Raw genomic sequence first — 14,063 nt, 5'->3', positions numbered from 1 at the left:
ATTTCTAAAGAAATAATGATACAGTCTAATTTATTGACGCTAATAAAGAGTAAATTTAAATACATATTAATATTTTATATTATAACTAGCTTGCGCTATCCCGTTGAAAATAGGATTACAAAAATAATGTGTGTTCTTTCTTTTTTATGGGTTGAATGGATATGATGTGCCTTAATGTATGTACTTATTTTATTATTTTAAATTATAAAATGAATAACTTTTATTATAAATTAAAATTTGCTTTAGACACCTTGTATAAAATTTAAAAAATTAAATAAAATTAAAGAAAAATGTACGAAACACTGACTGTGCCTAGAGAAACAAACCCTGAAATGATGCTACTCGTTCTTGATAAGAAATACAAAGAATTTTAAAAATTTCTAAAAAAGAAAGGTTAAAAAATAAATAAATTTTCAGATTTAAACTTTTTATATATATAGACTAGCCAACGCTATCCCGTTTGAAATGGGATTATAAACAAATAATTCTCTTATTTTTCACTGTGTATCATGTCTTTAGGCTTGTGCGCATTGTTTAAAGTACAAAATGTCTTACATTGTAAAGTAAAATTTGCAATAGTTCACAATTTTGCATTTACAAAAAATTGAAAAATCTGATGAAAAATACTTAAACCCCGTAATATCTTTTTAGTAACAATTATATACAAATCTTTAAGTTGTATTTTAATGCTTTTAAATAGAAAATACAAAGAATTTTACAAATATTTAAAAAAGAAGGGCTAAAAAATAAAAAATTGTTTAGATTCAAACTTTTTATATATATAGATGATGATTAAAAGTTAATAGTATAAAAAAGTGTTTTTTATACTTGTTTATTCTACTATATTATGAGCTTTTTTATACTTATTTATTTTAGTAATTAGAAAAGATTATTTATTTTTTTTGAATTCATTTTGAATTGAAAAATTTACAGCTAAAAGGACCTTGAAGTATTACATTATATTCATCAAATTTTACATTGCTATAAGACACAATATGTAACCATTTATTAAAGCTTAAACATCACGAGCTTTTTTGCTACAGTAAATACCTTTAGTTGAAATGGTAATTTACTATCATATAATAATTTTATTTTGTAAGGTGGTAAAAATTTAATAATTTTATTTGAAAATTGAAAAAAATTATCAATAAACCCTATCAGTCAATTATTTGTGTCTTACTTATCAAAAAACAACTAAATGTTTAATTTATAATACCAAGAAAAAAGATATATTGTCAATTTAACTACTTAATTGTTTTTTTATATTTCAATTTTTTATTATTCTTATTTCTCTTTTATAGTAAATTTCAGTGTCTTGATAATTTTTTTAAAAACTTTGCTTTTATGTAAAAAAGATAATAAAAAGTCTTTAGTATTTTTAATAAAATAGTACAATTCTAATGCGGAATTCTTTACAATTTGTATTTTTAGCTTACTTTTCCAATGTGCCAAATTTAAAATATTTTTTTTTATCCATAAATGCAGTCTTTGTACCCAAACTTTACTAATCAATACAACAATACTTATAAAATAAGACTAGTAACTCTTAGACCTCTTATTAGCAAACCACAAAGCATAGATATCTGTAATAGAATCCATGATCTTAATAAACAGACGGAAAAGTGTTTTATAATTGGTATTTTATTTATATCTAGTGATCTTAAAACTACTATCTTCGACAAATTGAACACAAACAAGAAAAAAGTAGAATTTAAAAAATCTACTTACATTTCTAAAGATATTAAATATTTTGTAGAAGATGAAACTGGTAGGATAGAAATTATGCTAAATAGTAAACAAAAAGATTTTTTATGTACAGGAATGTGTCTTGGTTTTATTGGAAACCTAAAAAATAATATTTTTAATGTAGAGGAAATTGTGTTCCCTAATGCACCTGAAAAAAAAGAAACAGTGTTAAGCACAAAAAAGGTTATTTTTGTGTCTGGGCTGTTTATTGCGAATAATAAAAATTTAACTGGTATTAAAGTTATAACAGATTATCTTTTTATGCATGGAATAGATGAGTTAGTGATATTTGGGCGATTTTTTGATGATGATTTTAATTTATTTAAAAAGTGTTTAGAAAGTTTACATAGTAATATAATATTAATTCCTGAATACCGTGATTTTAGTTGTATGTCCTTCCCTCTGCTTCCCGTCCATAAAAAGTTATTTAAAAAAAATATCATTTCGTATTCAAATCCTTGTATCGTAGATTTATGTGGTAAATCTGTTGCATTCACTTCTCATAAAATTTTGCAAGATTTATTAAAATACATTGATCAGGATATTCAAGGAATACAATATGAGGCAGATGGGTATAGAATGCATCTTAAGGAAGAAAAAATGGATACAACACCTGTTCATGTACAAGATTTTAATACATTAAATTTGCTAAAAGTGGTAAAAGGTCTTATTAGAGCAAGATTGTTAGCACCCAATGGACCCGACACCTTATCTATTATTCCTTACAGTGAATCTGAAGTATTTTTTATCGATAAAAAGATTGAATATTTTTTTGTACCAAACTGTGATGAACAATTATTTATTAAGGAAGATAGTACAGAATGTATTGTTGTTACTATTCCAAACTTCCATGAGACAAAAAAAGTAGTAGTAGTAGATTTTAAAAATAATAGTGCTGAATACATAGAATATACAGAATAAATTATTAATAAAAAGGTATAATTTTGTAGCGAAATTTTTTCGTAATAGGCTTTGTAAATTTTTTAAAAAATTTATAATTTTTGTAAAAATTCATAAAACGTGGAAATTTATACCTTTCTTATAAATTTATAAAAAATGCATATAAATGTATAAATTTACATTTTTGTAAAAATAATAAAAACGTGTAAATTTATACCTTTCTTGAAAGTTCATAACAAATGCATATAAATGTTTAAATTTATATTTTTAAAAAATACATAAAACGTGTAAATTTATATTTTTGTAAAAATGCATAAAATAGTGTAAATTTATATTTTTTAAAAATAACTTATGTACAAGAAATTAACACATGCGCTCTTTCTTATAGTAAAAACTTTTATTAAAACTGATCATATCTAACAACAACCACATTATTAGTAAATGATTTACCATTACGATTAATATCTTTACTTCCTGGATATAGCGCCTTATAGTATGGATAAACAGGTATAGACATTTTGTCGAAAACAAATGTTGCTGCCGGTTTTAAATCAAAGTAAAGTTTTTGTAAATTATTAACTGAATTTTCATCAGAAACAAAAAGTAATTCTGACTCCTCGGTATTCCTATCAAGCTCACTTGCACTAATTTCATTAATCTTTCCTTTCACAGCATTTAAAACCACTTGAGAATTAAAAGGAGGAAGTAAAACAACACCAGTCCATAGAAGATATTTATCAAACATATCAAATTTAATCGTAAGTGGATAAAGATCCTTATATTCATCAAAAATATATCTTAATTTTTCTGTTACAAGATTTTTACTCTGTGGTGGAATAACAACCATTAGTTGTTCGAAGGGAGTCAACACGCATCCCTTTTTTAAATCATAATGCGCTCGTACAACATTAACAAGATCGCGTACAAATGGGGCGAAGTGATACGGATAAACCCAATCCCAACTCGTTTTACCCCCAATATAGTAATTAAAAGTCCATAAAATACCAGTAATATATTCTTGAGAAATATTATTAAAATCTGCTTCACAATGTGCACCAAATTTACTGTTGTAATATTTTTGTCTACCCTGTGGAGTATTCAATTGGATTTCTTCTCTAATAAAATTACACGACCTATTAAGCATCTTTGTTTTATTGTTATACCAGTCATTTTCCCTGGTACTTAAAAGAACAAAAAAACATTCTAATATTTTAAAATTAATATTTTTATCTTCTGTGGTGATGTAATCTTTGCAATTCGTAAAATTATCACATAAAGTACTTGTAAGATTTTCAATAGAACCAATTTTAATGTCCACACAGGGAATACCAGGAAGAAAATCGTTTCCTAAAAGAAAACATACTAAAACCCAATCTGTTAACATTCTTTTTTCAACATATTCAATTTTTATATTAAAAATTTTAAGAAGAGATGCTCTAAACTTCGGTACATCAATATAACTGTAAATTAAAAGATCTGGTCTGTTACATTGTTCAGAAAAATGACCCATTCTAGAGCACATTCTACAAATTTCCTTTTTATTTTTGCTATTAAAAGTATCTTCTCTCATAATGTACAGATTTACATCATAAAGACTTACACCCAAAAAGATAATATCTCCATCAGGACTGTACATGACATGCGTATCTTTAGGATTAGAAAGATGATATTTTCTTAAAAATGCCATAATTTTCTGCTCACCTTCGCCAGGAACCAAATAACTTGAATATAAAATTTTAAGATCTTTATAATTTGGATTAGTATTTAAATTGTAAATAAGCATGTCTATTATATTTTTATGTAAAAATTTCATAAGTTCAGTACCTGGAGTTATAGAATTAGAATCAAAAATATTTGCTGTAGGCGGTTTAGAGGTTAATGCACCTTCTTGTGTCGTAATCTCAACATTACTACTAAAATCAATATAACCATTTGGTCCCGCTTTTTCACTTGCTGCCTTATATCTTCTACCCCTCTGATGTGCCAGTTTAGCTGCGGGTGCCACACCATCTACTGCTATATATAGTATTTTTCTGGGTTTAGCTTTTTCTACAATATTATCTACCATCTTTGTTAGTCTATCAATCATATCTTCGTAAATTTTATCCAGTGATCCAAGATTGGGATTATAGCAATTATGTATTATTGCATTATAGTCAATATAAAGAATGTCTACCTGTTCAGGTGGCTTTTGTGTAATACAATCTGGAAATTTTTTATTAAGCCATGAAAATAAAATTGGCACACCCATGTTTTTTAAAAAAAATCTGTTTATTTATAAAAAGTTCTTTTTTAAATTAAATGTAGAGATTGTAAAAAACAATACACTATGGAAAGATAAATAATACAATTATCTAACTTTAAAATTTATTTATGACTCAAATGTTCATTTTTGGTATTTTTGATACATTAAAAATTTTAAAGTTTAACTTTATTTTTTAAAGTTTTTAACATTAAGACAAAGTGAATAACTTTCTCTATCTTGGAATTATGTTTAGAACTTTTGTAAATCAACACAACAAACAAATTAGAGTAAAAATTTAAATAAGTAAATAAAATTGTATTTCTTTAATTCTTATAAAAATATCACTTTATAAATAAATATTAAACTAATCTTAAAGTTTTATATCTTAAGGAATTATACGTTTTACAGCATTCCAATTTCCTGAATAATATTTCTAAAAGTTTCTATCTCGTACATACAAAATAAATAAACTGATAAATTGTTTTATGTAAATTAAAATGTTAAGGAAATAAGAAATACCTTTTCCAACAGTCAATATATATTGTAGAAGTACTATAAATATAATTAATACAAAATATTGTTAATGTTTCTTTATCTCACTTATCTACAGATTGTAATATAACCATCTCTCCGTTCTATTTACTACACAAATAATCTACAAATGATTTAATTGATGTCCTCTGATGAATTTTCTCTCTCTAAATTTATTTTCATCCACTTTTTTGATAGAATAAAAACAACCATTTTTTTTAAAATAATATTTAAATATTTACTACGTGCACTAAGCTTTCTTTTAAAATTCAATTTAAAGTGAACTAGATATGCAGGATATTTAGTTTTCAAATAATTATTCTGTACTGTGAGACATTTGACTTGTCTTTTTTAAATATTTTAATATAAATAACCCATGTTTTGTTCCAACAAGATACACCTGATAATTTTTTTATTAGGATCAATAATACATTATTAAGTCATAAATCAAGTATTTTAATTATTATCTCAGTGCCAGTATGTTTACATCTTTAAAATGTCAAAATTTTTCTTTACATGCAAAAATCATACGAAAATATATTTTTTTGCTTATGCGTCTGTGAAAATATCCAAAATTTTATATAAAATTTTGTTAACTTTGCAAATTTATAAAATTCTTCCTTTTCTTATAAGTTCTACCATTTTCAAAGTTAGCTTTTGGCTTGTATCTATAAATTTCAAAATTGACACTTACTCCTTTATTTTTTATAACCTATGGAAGAAGAAGAAGACATTGAAGAATTATTTTCAAAAGATCAAGATGATCTCATTTTACTAAAAAGAGAATCTTTACGACATGATAAAATAATTAAAAAATCATATTTAAGAGAACAGCACATTTATTTGAAAAATATAGGGTATTCAAATGCAGCCAAAAAATTTCCACAGGATAAACACCTTGTCAATCTACTTTACGGATTTCTAAAAACAAAGAAAGTTAGTGATATAAACATTTGTACTATTTTTTATGAACTTGTACAAAATGAAAATGATTTACTTTGTCAAGTAGAAGATATTTTAACAAAGTACAATAAACATATTTAGAAATAGATTTATTTTTTGATATAATAAAACTTATCTAGAAATATATTAATTTTATAAAATCATATAATGGAATTTATTCAGAAATATATTTATTTATTAATAATTTATTAATAAATTATCTAAAAATATATTACTTTTATAGAATAATTTATTAATGACTATGTCCGGTAAGAACTATCAACGAAGCAGATAAAACAAATCCTAGCACTAATCCCAACATCTTCAGTGATTTATTTCCTTTTTTATGAAAAGCACCAGGAATCATTTCTAAAAAAACAATAAACATAAGAGAACCTAAAGCAAGACCATTAAAAATAACAGAAATAGGAACTTTTCCTATTTGGAATAAGTTACTGCCAAAATATCTTGAAATAAACATACCGAGTGGAGTAAGAAAAGAATAAAAAGCGTTCATTAACAAACATACAAGAAATGAAAAAGCAGAATTAAAAAGAGTCATTCCTATTGCAAATGACTCTAATATTTTATGTAAAATAATACCAAATTCGTATGACGTAAAAGTGCTTTTTTTCATTGCTAGTCCTTCGAAAAATGAATGAATAGAAATACTAAAAATGTAAATCAAAGCTTTTGTTTTAGACTCTGTATTTTTTAACATTTTTGTATTACAACATCCTATATCTTGATTTATAAAATCTTTACTTTCCAATTCATTACAAATATTAGATTGTTGTATATTTTCTGAATGAAAATGATGTACATGTTCATGATGCGTATCATGCAAATGTTCATCGTGTGATTCCTCGCAATGATCGTGCTTAATTATACATTGATCTATTCCTATCAATCCAAGTAGAGATAACCCAGCACACACCATTCCAACAATAGTATTATAATGTGCTTGATCATGATCATCATGTGCATGTGTGTGGTTACAACAATTCTGCGATGCATTGTGAGTGTGTTTACTAGGTGTATTATTTAAGACAACGTGTTCATGTGGAAACATGTGAGGAATAAAGTCTAAAAGCAATACAGCAAGCAAAAATCCAGCAGAAGCAAGTGTAAGTATAGGAAATATTTTAGAAAGTTTATCTACTTTTTTTATAGCTTTCGGTAGAAGACAGAACACAAAAGAAAGCGTAAAAATTATTATTTCTAAACCAAAATAATCTTTTGCAAATTTGTTAAAAATATCAACTGGCATTTTGGGGCATAAAATTTAAAAATTAATTTACAATTAAAAATATCAAATTCAATTGTAAATTACAACAATAATTAAATAATCTTAAAAAATAATAGAAATATATCTAGATTGTACCCAATAAGTAAATATTTAAAAATTAAGCTCAAGATTTTAAATTGATAGCGTATTTATACACACAAGATGGTTAAGGTAAATTTACAATATTATTTTAATAAACATTTAATAAAATACATCACTTTTATCATTTAAATTTTTTCTATAACTTATACTTAAGTTTAAGTTTTTTGTTACTGTTTCTTATTTGCAAATTTATGCTTAAAAGTAATTTTTATTAAAAAATAATTAATTTTTATAAAGTAAAAATTTAAAAAATAATTAATTTTTAAAAGAAAATGTTTAAAAAATAAATTTTGTAAAATTGTAATCAAAATTGAAAATCTCTGTACGTATAATTATTGATTGACACACTCTTGATTACAAAAAATATCAGTAAACTCTTTTTTACTTATTTTAAGAATACTGAGCACTACAATGTATCTCTCTTATTTTATATTTTTGTAAAATATATCAGTGTAGTGTTTTAGTATGAAACATGTTTTAATCGTACATTTAAAGAAAAAATCTGTATTTGAATATGAATAATAAAATTTTAGTAGCATTATTTCTTTTGGTGTTAATTATAGGTCTCCTTTATTTTACACATGAAGTGTATACGAGACCATCAGAAGAATTTGTCGACATGAAAAAGAATATAAATAAGCAGAAACCAGTACCTAAAAAAGTTAATGTTGTAGTGTTTATTCCAAACTCAGAGCATCAGCTTAATAGCATTCCTAAGGCATTTCAAAGATCTTCATTAAATAGTTTTATGAGTTCAAAAGAATTAACTCTTTTTGACGAATTGTTTAAAAAATCTTCGCCTCTTTCATTTTTAGATAAAGAAGATGATAAGCATGAACAACTTAGTAAACACCATTCATATACAAAGTTTGGTGAATTAATACCAAAAAATAACATTCAAGAAAAGCCTAAGATGCTTAATAAATATAACACCTTCCCATTACATTCATACCATAATGTAAATAATGATGATTTAATAAATTAGTAATTAAAAATAAATTTAGTATTTTTTATTAATTAAAATTAAAAAATATAAAAATAAATCATTTTTAACAGGCAAGTAAATTTAAGCATAAATATTTATTTATTGAATATTAATGTTTATAAAGTAAAGTAACAAATTTCAATTGAAAAATAGAAAATTTGTAATTAATATTATATGTAAATGTAAATTATTTAATTTAAATAGTAAGTTTTTTTAATACAAAAACATTCAAATCTTGACCAAGATTGTACTAACAAGTCAATTTTTTATTTACTGCGATAGCTTGTATTTTCTATTTCAAAACAGAATTAAGTAAATTTCGTTATAAATGGTTATAAAATTAATAAACGATGGTATGTGTAAATATTAAATATTTCTTGCATAATGGAATATTTTTATAATTTAATATCTGCACTGAGTTTAAAGCCTAACATATCAATAGAAAACGATAAACTTATATTACACGTAGATATTTGTATATCTAGGCATATTGTAATAATTGAGTGTTTAAAATATTCATTTATTTTATTTAAATCAGATATTGAAATCTATGAGATACTCTTGGAACATAAAAAACATATAAAGTATGACATCACAGAACATACTTATACAATACATAACATTACATGCCGAAATAAAATGTATGGTATTACAATACAAGGCATTCTTAAGTCTTTATTCTCCAAACATATATCAAGGTCACTTTTACAAACACCTTTTATAGAGAAAAATATTTCTTGTCAAAAATATTTGAGAAAAAGATCTTTTAAAAATATTCATCTTTCTTTTATGTCTTTTATTGGAATTTTTAACAATGAATTTATTCTAGTTGAAATTGACAGAGAAATTTATGCAATAGATCAACATGGACTGCATGAAAGAATTTTGTATGAAAGATTTAAAGGCGATGAAAAGAAAAGAAAAAGAGATGCATGTAGAAAAGCAATAAAATTTGGAGATGTACTTGAACCATGTTTTGTGGTATATTTGCTAAATGAAATGAGACTGTGTAAACATCCATTTATTTGTGCACATGGTAGACCTATCATTTGTGTTTTACAAAAAGTTGCTTGAAAAATAAAAATAAATTATTTTTTCACAGCAAAAGTGCAATATTGTTCTTGTATTTGTAAATCAAAGAAATATTAATTTTTCCACTGTCTAATATATATGTAACATTACAACAGTTTTGATCCAAGGGAAACAAAAACTACCTTATTTTTACTTACTATGTGGTAAATTTTTTATGAGCCTGTCCTGCCCAAGGAAGCAACACCTTGGTTTTAATAAAGTTCAATGATACTTTTAGTTTCAATGTAATTAATTTTATTAGTTTTATTTTTATAAGTTATGCTCCCTACTTCTGCTCTTGGCTATCTAATATACTGATTGTTAAATTTTCTATTACTTATTTTATTTTTTCTTGCCCTTCAATTAAAATTTTTTTAAATTTAATTTTGACTTTTAAGACTGTGGGAACTTTAATTTTATAAAACTAAATATATAATTTATTTTCATAGTATGGCTATTACAGAGCCATAGTTTAATTTTATTGTAAATTCAGTAAATTGTTGGAGTGCTAAGCTTAAATTTCTTAATCACTTGCGTAAATATTATATGTTTTGATATATTATATTGAAAAAGAAGCACTTGTTGTGATCTTATTATTACAGCCATTTTTTAATACAATATATTAAATAGAAAATGTCACATTATTTTATAATAAACTTTCAAATTTTGGTTTATATCCAACTGTATGTAACATACAATATAAAAATTTTTTAAATCCGAAATGACGTACATCCATTCTAATTAAAAAAATTATCTCTGCATATAAAACAAATTTTTAAATCTTGTTGATGTTTGAAATAAATTGTCTATTTGGAATTTGTTTATGTCCTTTTCATTGTTCTTTGCATTAAATAATCAAATAATTTTTGTCATCTGTTCTACTATCAATTGTACTAAAACATGTTTTTATAACTAAATAAATTTTATGTCTTTAGATATTCGTATCATTTAAAAAGTTACATTAAAGATGTTTAAATTAAAAAACGTTACATAAAACATAGTCTTTATATAAATGCAAATTTATACTAAAAATTAATATTAAAATATTTTATTAGAACATAAAACATAGCAAATAGTAAAACGTTAAAATTGTTAACAATATTCAAGTTCATTAACAAATTACACGTGCTAGTACATTCTTAAAAATTTACTTAATTAAAAATTCTTTCATTTTTATAAAAATTTCTTCTATCGCTATTCTCCCCATTTCGTCTATATTCTGTAATTTTTCAAGGGTAATCTTCCCTTCTGCTTTATAATACACCAATTTTTTACTATTCATAAGGTAAACTACAGTCACCCTCCCACTTCCCTCTTCACTGGCAGATAAATCTACTCCTTTTTCTGAATAAGTAATACTGCATGGAAAATCTTTCAATGGAATGTTACTGTGACATATACTTAATACTATACAATTAACTATAGTACTTAACAAACTACCATCTTCTTCTAAAATATTAACATAAATATCTAGTTGTGAATCTAAAAGTAATATATTATCAAAAATAGAAAATAATTCATAGTATCTTTTAGTATCATTTGTGGTTCCAGTAATGTAAAAATATAATTTAGATCCTTCTTTAGGTCCATCTATCTTTACCTGTACATGTGAATTTCCTTGACGTAGTGATGTATACGGAAATTCACTTTTAATAATAAATCTTCTAATTTCATTTTTAAATCTTCCATCCTCTCTAAAAAAAGTATTTTTATTATCTCCTCTAAGTTTAATATTATCTTGAAATGTAATCACCATTAAATTTATGGGTAGAAATTTCTACCCCCTATGGGAAGAAAAAAAGTAAGAAGGGCAAAAATTAAGAAACCTAGAACTATTTTACCATTAGAAAAAAGATTTGCTTGTCCTAAATGTAATCAAGATTCTGTTGTGCAATGTAAAGTTATTAAACACCAGTCTAAAGGATATGCAATTTGTACTGTGTGTCAAGCACAATTTAGATGTGAAGCAAATAATCTTACTAATCCTATAGACATTTATTCAGAGTGGATTGATGAATGTAATAAATAAAATACATATTTTTAGTCTAGAGTAATTTGTTTGCTAACAAACAAACAATTAAAATATTTAATAAATAAAATTTTTACTGCATAAAATACAAAAAACATCTTTCTCAATTCTCATTTTTGATAAAAATATTCCTTCCGTACCGTTGTAAACGTAATAATTATTTAAGGAATCTGTAATAATTAACATGACGAGTGAAGCACAAATAGAATTTATATAACAAACGGAAGGACGAATATATATTTCTATTTCAGCTTGTTTAGAACAAGAAACTCCTTCACCTGTCTCTGTTTCATACATTTCTTTCATACAATAGAGACAAAATGAATTTCTATCCATTTTAAATACGTGGCACATATTTTTACTAACCCCACAATCTATAAGAAGTCCCTTTCCTTCTATTTTATATAAATAATTTAAATGCATCCTACAAGGTAAATTATCTACAGCAATTATAATCATATCATAATTACTAACACTATCTAGCGTAAGGATGTCTTTAACAATATATTTAGTATTATAAATTTTAGATAATACACTTGCTTTATAGCAACCTATATCCTTAGATGTAAAGGGAAATAACCTGTTAAGATTACTTAATTCTATTATATCTTTATCAATAAGGGTTATGTTGTATTTTAAATTGGTTATAGAAAGAAGTTTTAGTATTTCTACTCCTGTGCCACCACATCCTAAAATTATATTTTTTTCCACTTACCTGCTAACAAAACATTACACATTTAGGGAGAAATTATGTTTACAACTACATTTAATGTTTACATAAATAAAGGAGAAAAAAAAACAAATTTTTATTATGCTTAGCTATTTATAAAATCTTGATAAAGATAATTTTACAAAAATGCTATTTTGTAGTAAAAGGATTTTATATTAACACAATATGATTTAGTTTATTTCTATGTCAAGTATAAATGCCAAGATGACTTTATAAATTAAAGAACTGGTGAAAAAAATAAAAACAATTTTAAAAATTTTTACATATTCAAAATCCCTGTAATATAAAATTGTTAATCGGTGTATAAATAGTAAAATTTTATGTTTTATCCTTTTTCTTAATTATTTTTTATTTTAATACTTTACCTTTTTTTGCGTTCTCGGTGTTTTTTTAAAAATGTTAATTATTTTACATGCCATTTACAAACATAAAAAATTAGAGATGGTTTGTAACCTTTTAAGACAAAACATAAGAAATTTTATTGAATGTGATAATTACTCAATGTGAACTATTTATGTATAGCTTTTGTTAAAAAAGTACAATTGTATAAACTATCATAAAGTTGCAGTAATTAGACGTTCAGATAATATTTTAATACTTTAAACACAAATTTACATAAAATTTTTGATTTTTTTATCAAATGTGTTGAGTAAAAATCGATAACAGAGACCATTTAAAACGAAATGATTTAACTAATAATAAGTATGTAAAAAATACATATTTTACTATAAAAACAAGTTTTTTATCGTATATTAATAATTACTTACGAGTTAATCTACTAGATTAATGATAATACCTATTTTTTTATACATTTAAAAAAACATGAAGAAAATAGCATAAAATCATACAAAGCTAAATTTTTAATAGAAACAAAGAAAGTCCTGTTATTGCATAAATTATTTCTTCTTCTCTGTATTTTTGAAGTAAATATTTAGTTTATAAATAAGATGAATAACTAGCAGTAGTATAAGCTGGTTAAGTCAAAGTAGAATTTTACTGGTAGTACATTTACTTTTTTTAATTCGCAATAAGTGTGAAAATATTTATTAAATATTTAAAATTACACAATCTTTTATAAATGTAAAATTAATATACTGCTCAAGCTTAAATCTTTAGATTGCTCACACAAGTTTTAAGTTGGTTTTTTAAATTTAAGATAATACAATTGTCTGAAATATACTTATTTTGATCAAATTAATCAAAAAAATATCGTAATTTTTCTGAGAAAAAATAACAATAATCACATAAGAGTTAAGACTTGATCAACAAATTAAAATAATGCCTAAGATTGTTTTTAATACAGTATTTTTTGTATATTTTATATCATTTATATTTTCCTTAAAGTTAATTTAATATAAATTAAGTTTGATATTAAATTTTACTACACTACATGATCGAGAAGTATACTAAAATAATTTTTTTGTAAATTGTAAAGTAAATAAAAATTTATTAACAATCTTTAAACACACATCTGCATTTGTGTACAAATTTTAT

General features: G+C 23.9%; 10 protein-coding genes across 10 annotated transcripts; 6 read left to right on the top strand and 4 right to left on the bottom strand.

Annotated features, from left to right (window-relative positions):
• Positions 1–1,479: 1,479 nt before the first annotated feature.
• On the top strand, positions 1,480–2,667 carry AAJ76_2700049874 (dna polymerase delta regulatory subunit b; the record flags this gene model as incomplete). Its single annotated transcript, XM_024474893.1, has 1 exon — positions 1,480–2,667. The coding sequence occupies one exon, from the start codon at positions 1,480–1,482 to the stop codon at positions 2,665–2,667; it is 1,188 nt and encodes a 395-aa protein (XP_024331001.1).
• A 379-nt stretch (positions 2,668–3,046) lies between these two features.
• Positions 3,047–4,897, bottom strand: AAJ76_2700046457 (5-3 exoribonuclease; the record flags this gene model as incomplete). Its single annotated transcript, XM_024474892.1, has 1 exon — positions 3,047–4,897. The coding sequence occupies one exon, from the start codon at positions 4,895–4,897 to the stop codon at positions 3,047–3,049; it is 1,851 nt and encodes a 616-aa protein (XP_024331000.1).
• Positions 4,898–6,136: 1,239 nt separating this feature from the next.
• Positions 6,137–6,466, top strand: AAJ76_2700045217 (hypothetical protein; the record flags this gene model as incomplete). Its single annotated transcript, XM_024474891.1, has 1 exon — positions 6,137–6,466. The coding sequence occupies one exon, from the start codon at positions 6,137–6,139 to the stop codon at positions 6,464–6,466; it is 330 nt and encodes a 109-aa protein (XP_024330999.1).
• Positions 6,467–6,617: 151 nt separating this feature from the next.
• On the bottom strand, positions 6,618–7,634 carry AAJ76_2700043720 (divalent heavy-metal cation transporter; the record flags this gene model as incomplete). The annotated part of the gene is made up of 1 exon (XM_024474890.1): positions 6,618–7,634. One exon carries the CDS (start codon positions 7,632–7,634, stop codon positions 6,618–6,620), a length of 1,017 nt encoding a protein of 338 aa, XP_024330998.1.
• A 634-nt stretch (positions 7,635–8,268) lies between these two features.
• On the top strand, positions 8,269–8,739 carry AAJ76_2700043085 (hypothetical protein; the record flags this gene model as incomplete). Its single annotated transcript, XM_024474888.1, has 1 exon — positions 8,269–8,739. The coding sequence occupies one exon, from the start codon at positions 8,269–8,271 to the stop codon at positions 8,737–8,739; it is 471 nt and encodes a 156-aa protein (XP_024330997.1).
• Positions 8,740–9,123: 384 nt separating this feature from the next.
• AAJ76_2700042230 (dna mismatch repair protein) lies at positions 9,124–9,813 on the top strand (the record flags this gene model as incomplete). The annotated part of the gene is made up of 1 exon (XM_024474887.1): positions 9,124–9,813. The coding sequence occupies one exon, from the start codon at positions 9,124–9,126 to the stop codon at positions 9,811–9,813; it is 690 nt and encodes a 229-aa protein (XP_024330996.1).
• A 1,144-nt stretch (positions 9,814–10,957) lies between these two features.
• AAJ76_2700039788 (ribonuclease ph-like protein) lies at positions 10,958–11,566 on the bottom strand (the record flags this gene model as incomplete). Its single annotated transcript, XM_024474885.1, has 1 exon — positions 10,958–11,566. One exon carries the CDS (start codon positions 11,564–11,566, stop codon positions 10,958–10,960), a length of 609 nt encoding a protein of 202 aa, XP_024330995.1.
• A 30-nt stretch (positions 11,567–11,596) lies between these two features.
• AAJ76_2700039757 (transcription elongation factor 1) lies at positions 11,597–11,839 on the top strand (the record flags this gene model as incomplete). The annotated part of the gene is made up of 1 exon (XM_024474884.1): positions 11,597–11,839. The coding sequence occupies one exon, from the start codon at positions 11,597–11,599 to the stop codon at positions 11,837–11,839; it is 243 nt and encodes an 80-aa protein (XP_024330994.1).
• Positions 11,840–11,896: 57 nt separating this feature from the next.
• Positions 11,897–12,298, bottom strand: AAJ76_2700039056 (nedd8-activating enzyme e1 catalytic subunit; the record flags this gene model as incomplete). The annotated part of the gene is made up of 1 exon (XM_024474883.1): positions 11,897–12,298. One exon carries the CDS (start codon positions 12,296–12,298, stop codon positions 11,897–11,899), a length of 402 nt encoding a protein of 133 aa, XP_024330993.1.
• Positions 12,299–12,464: 166 nt separating this feature from the next.
• Positions 12,465–12,620, top strand: AAJ76_2700038889 (hypothetical protein; the record flags this gene model as incomplete). Its single annotated transcript, XM_024474882.1, has 1 exon — positions 12,465–12,620. The coding sequence occupies one exon, from the start codon at positions 12,465–12,467 to the stop codon at positions 12,618–12,620; it is 156 nt and encodes a 51-aa protein (XP_024330992.1).
• Between the last annotated feature and the right edge of the window lie 1,443 nt (positions 12,621–14,063).

Source organism: Vairimorpha ceranae, assembly GCF_000988165.1.
Source record: "Vairimorpha ceranae strain PA08 1199 chromosome Unknown NODE_27, whole genome shotgun sequence".
Classification (NCBI taxonomy): Eukaryota; Fungi; Microsporidia; family Nosematidae; genus Vairimorpha; species Vairimorpha ceranae.
Note: the sequence above shows the minus strand (reverse complement) of the source record. Positions and strands in the feature narration are given on the sequence as shown.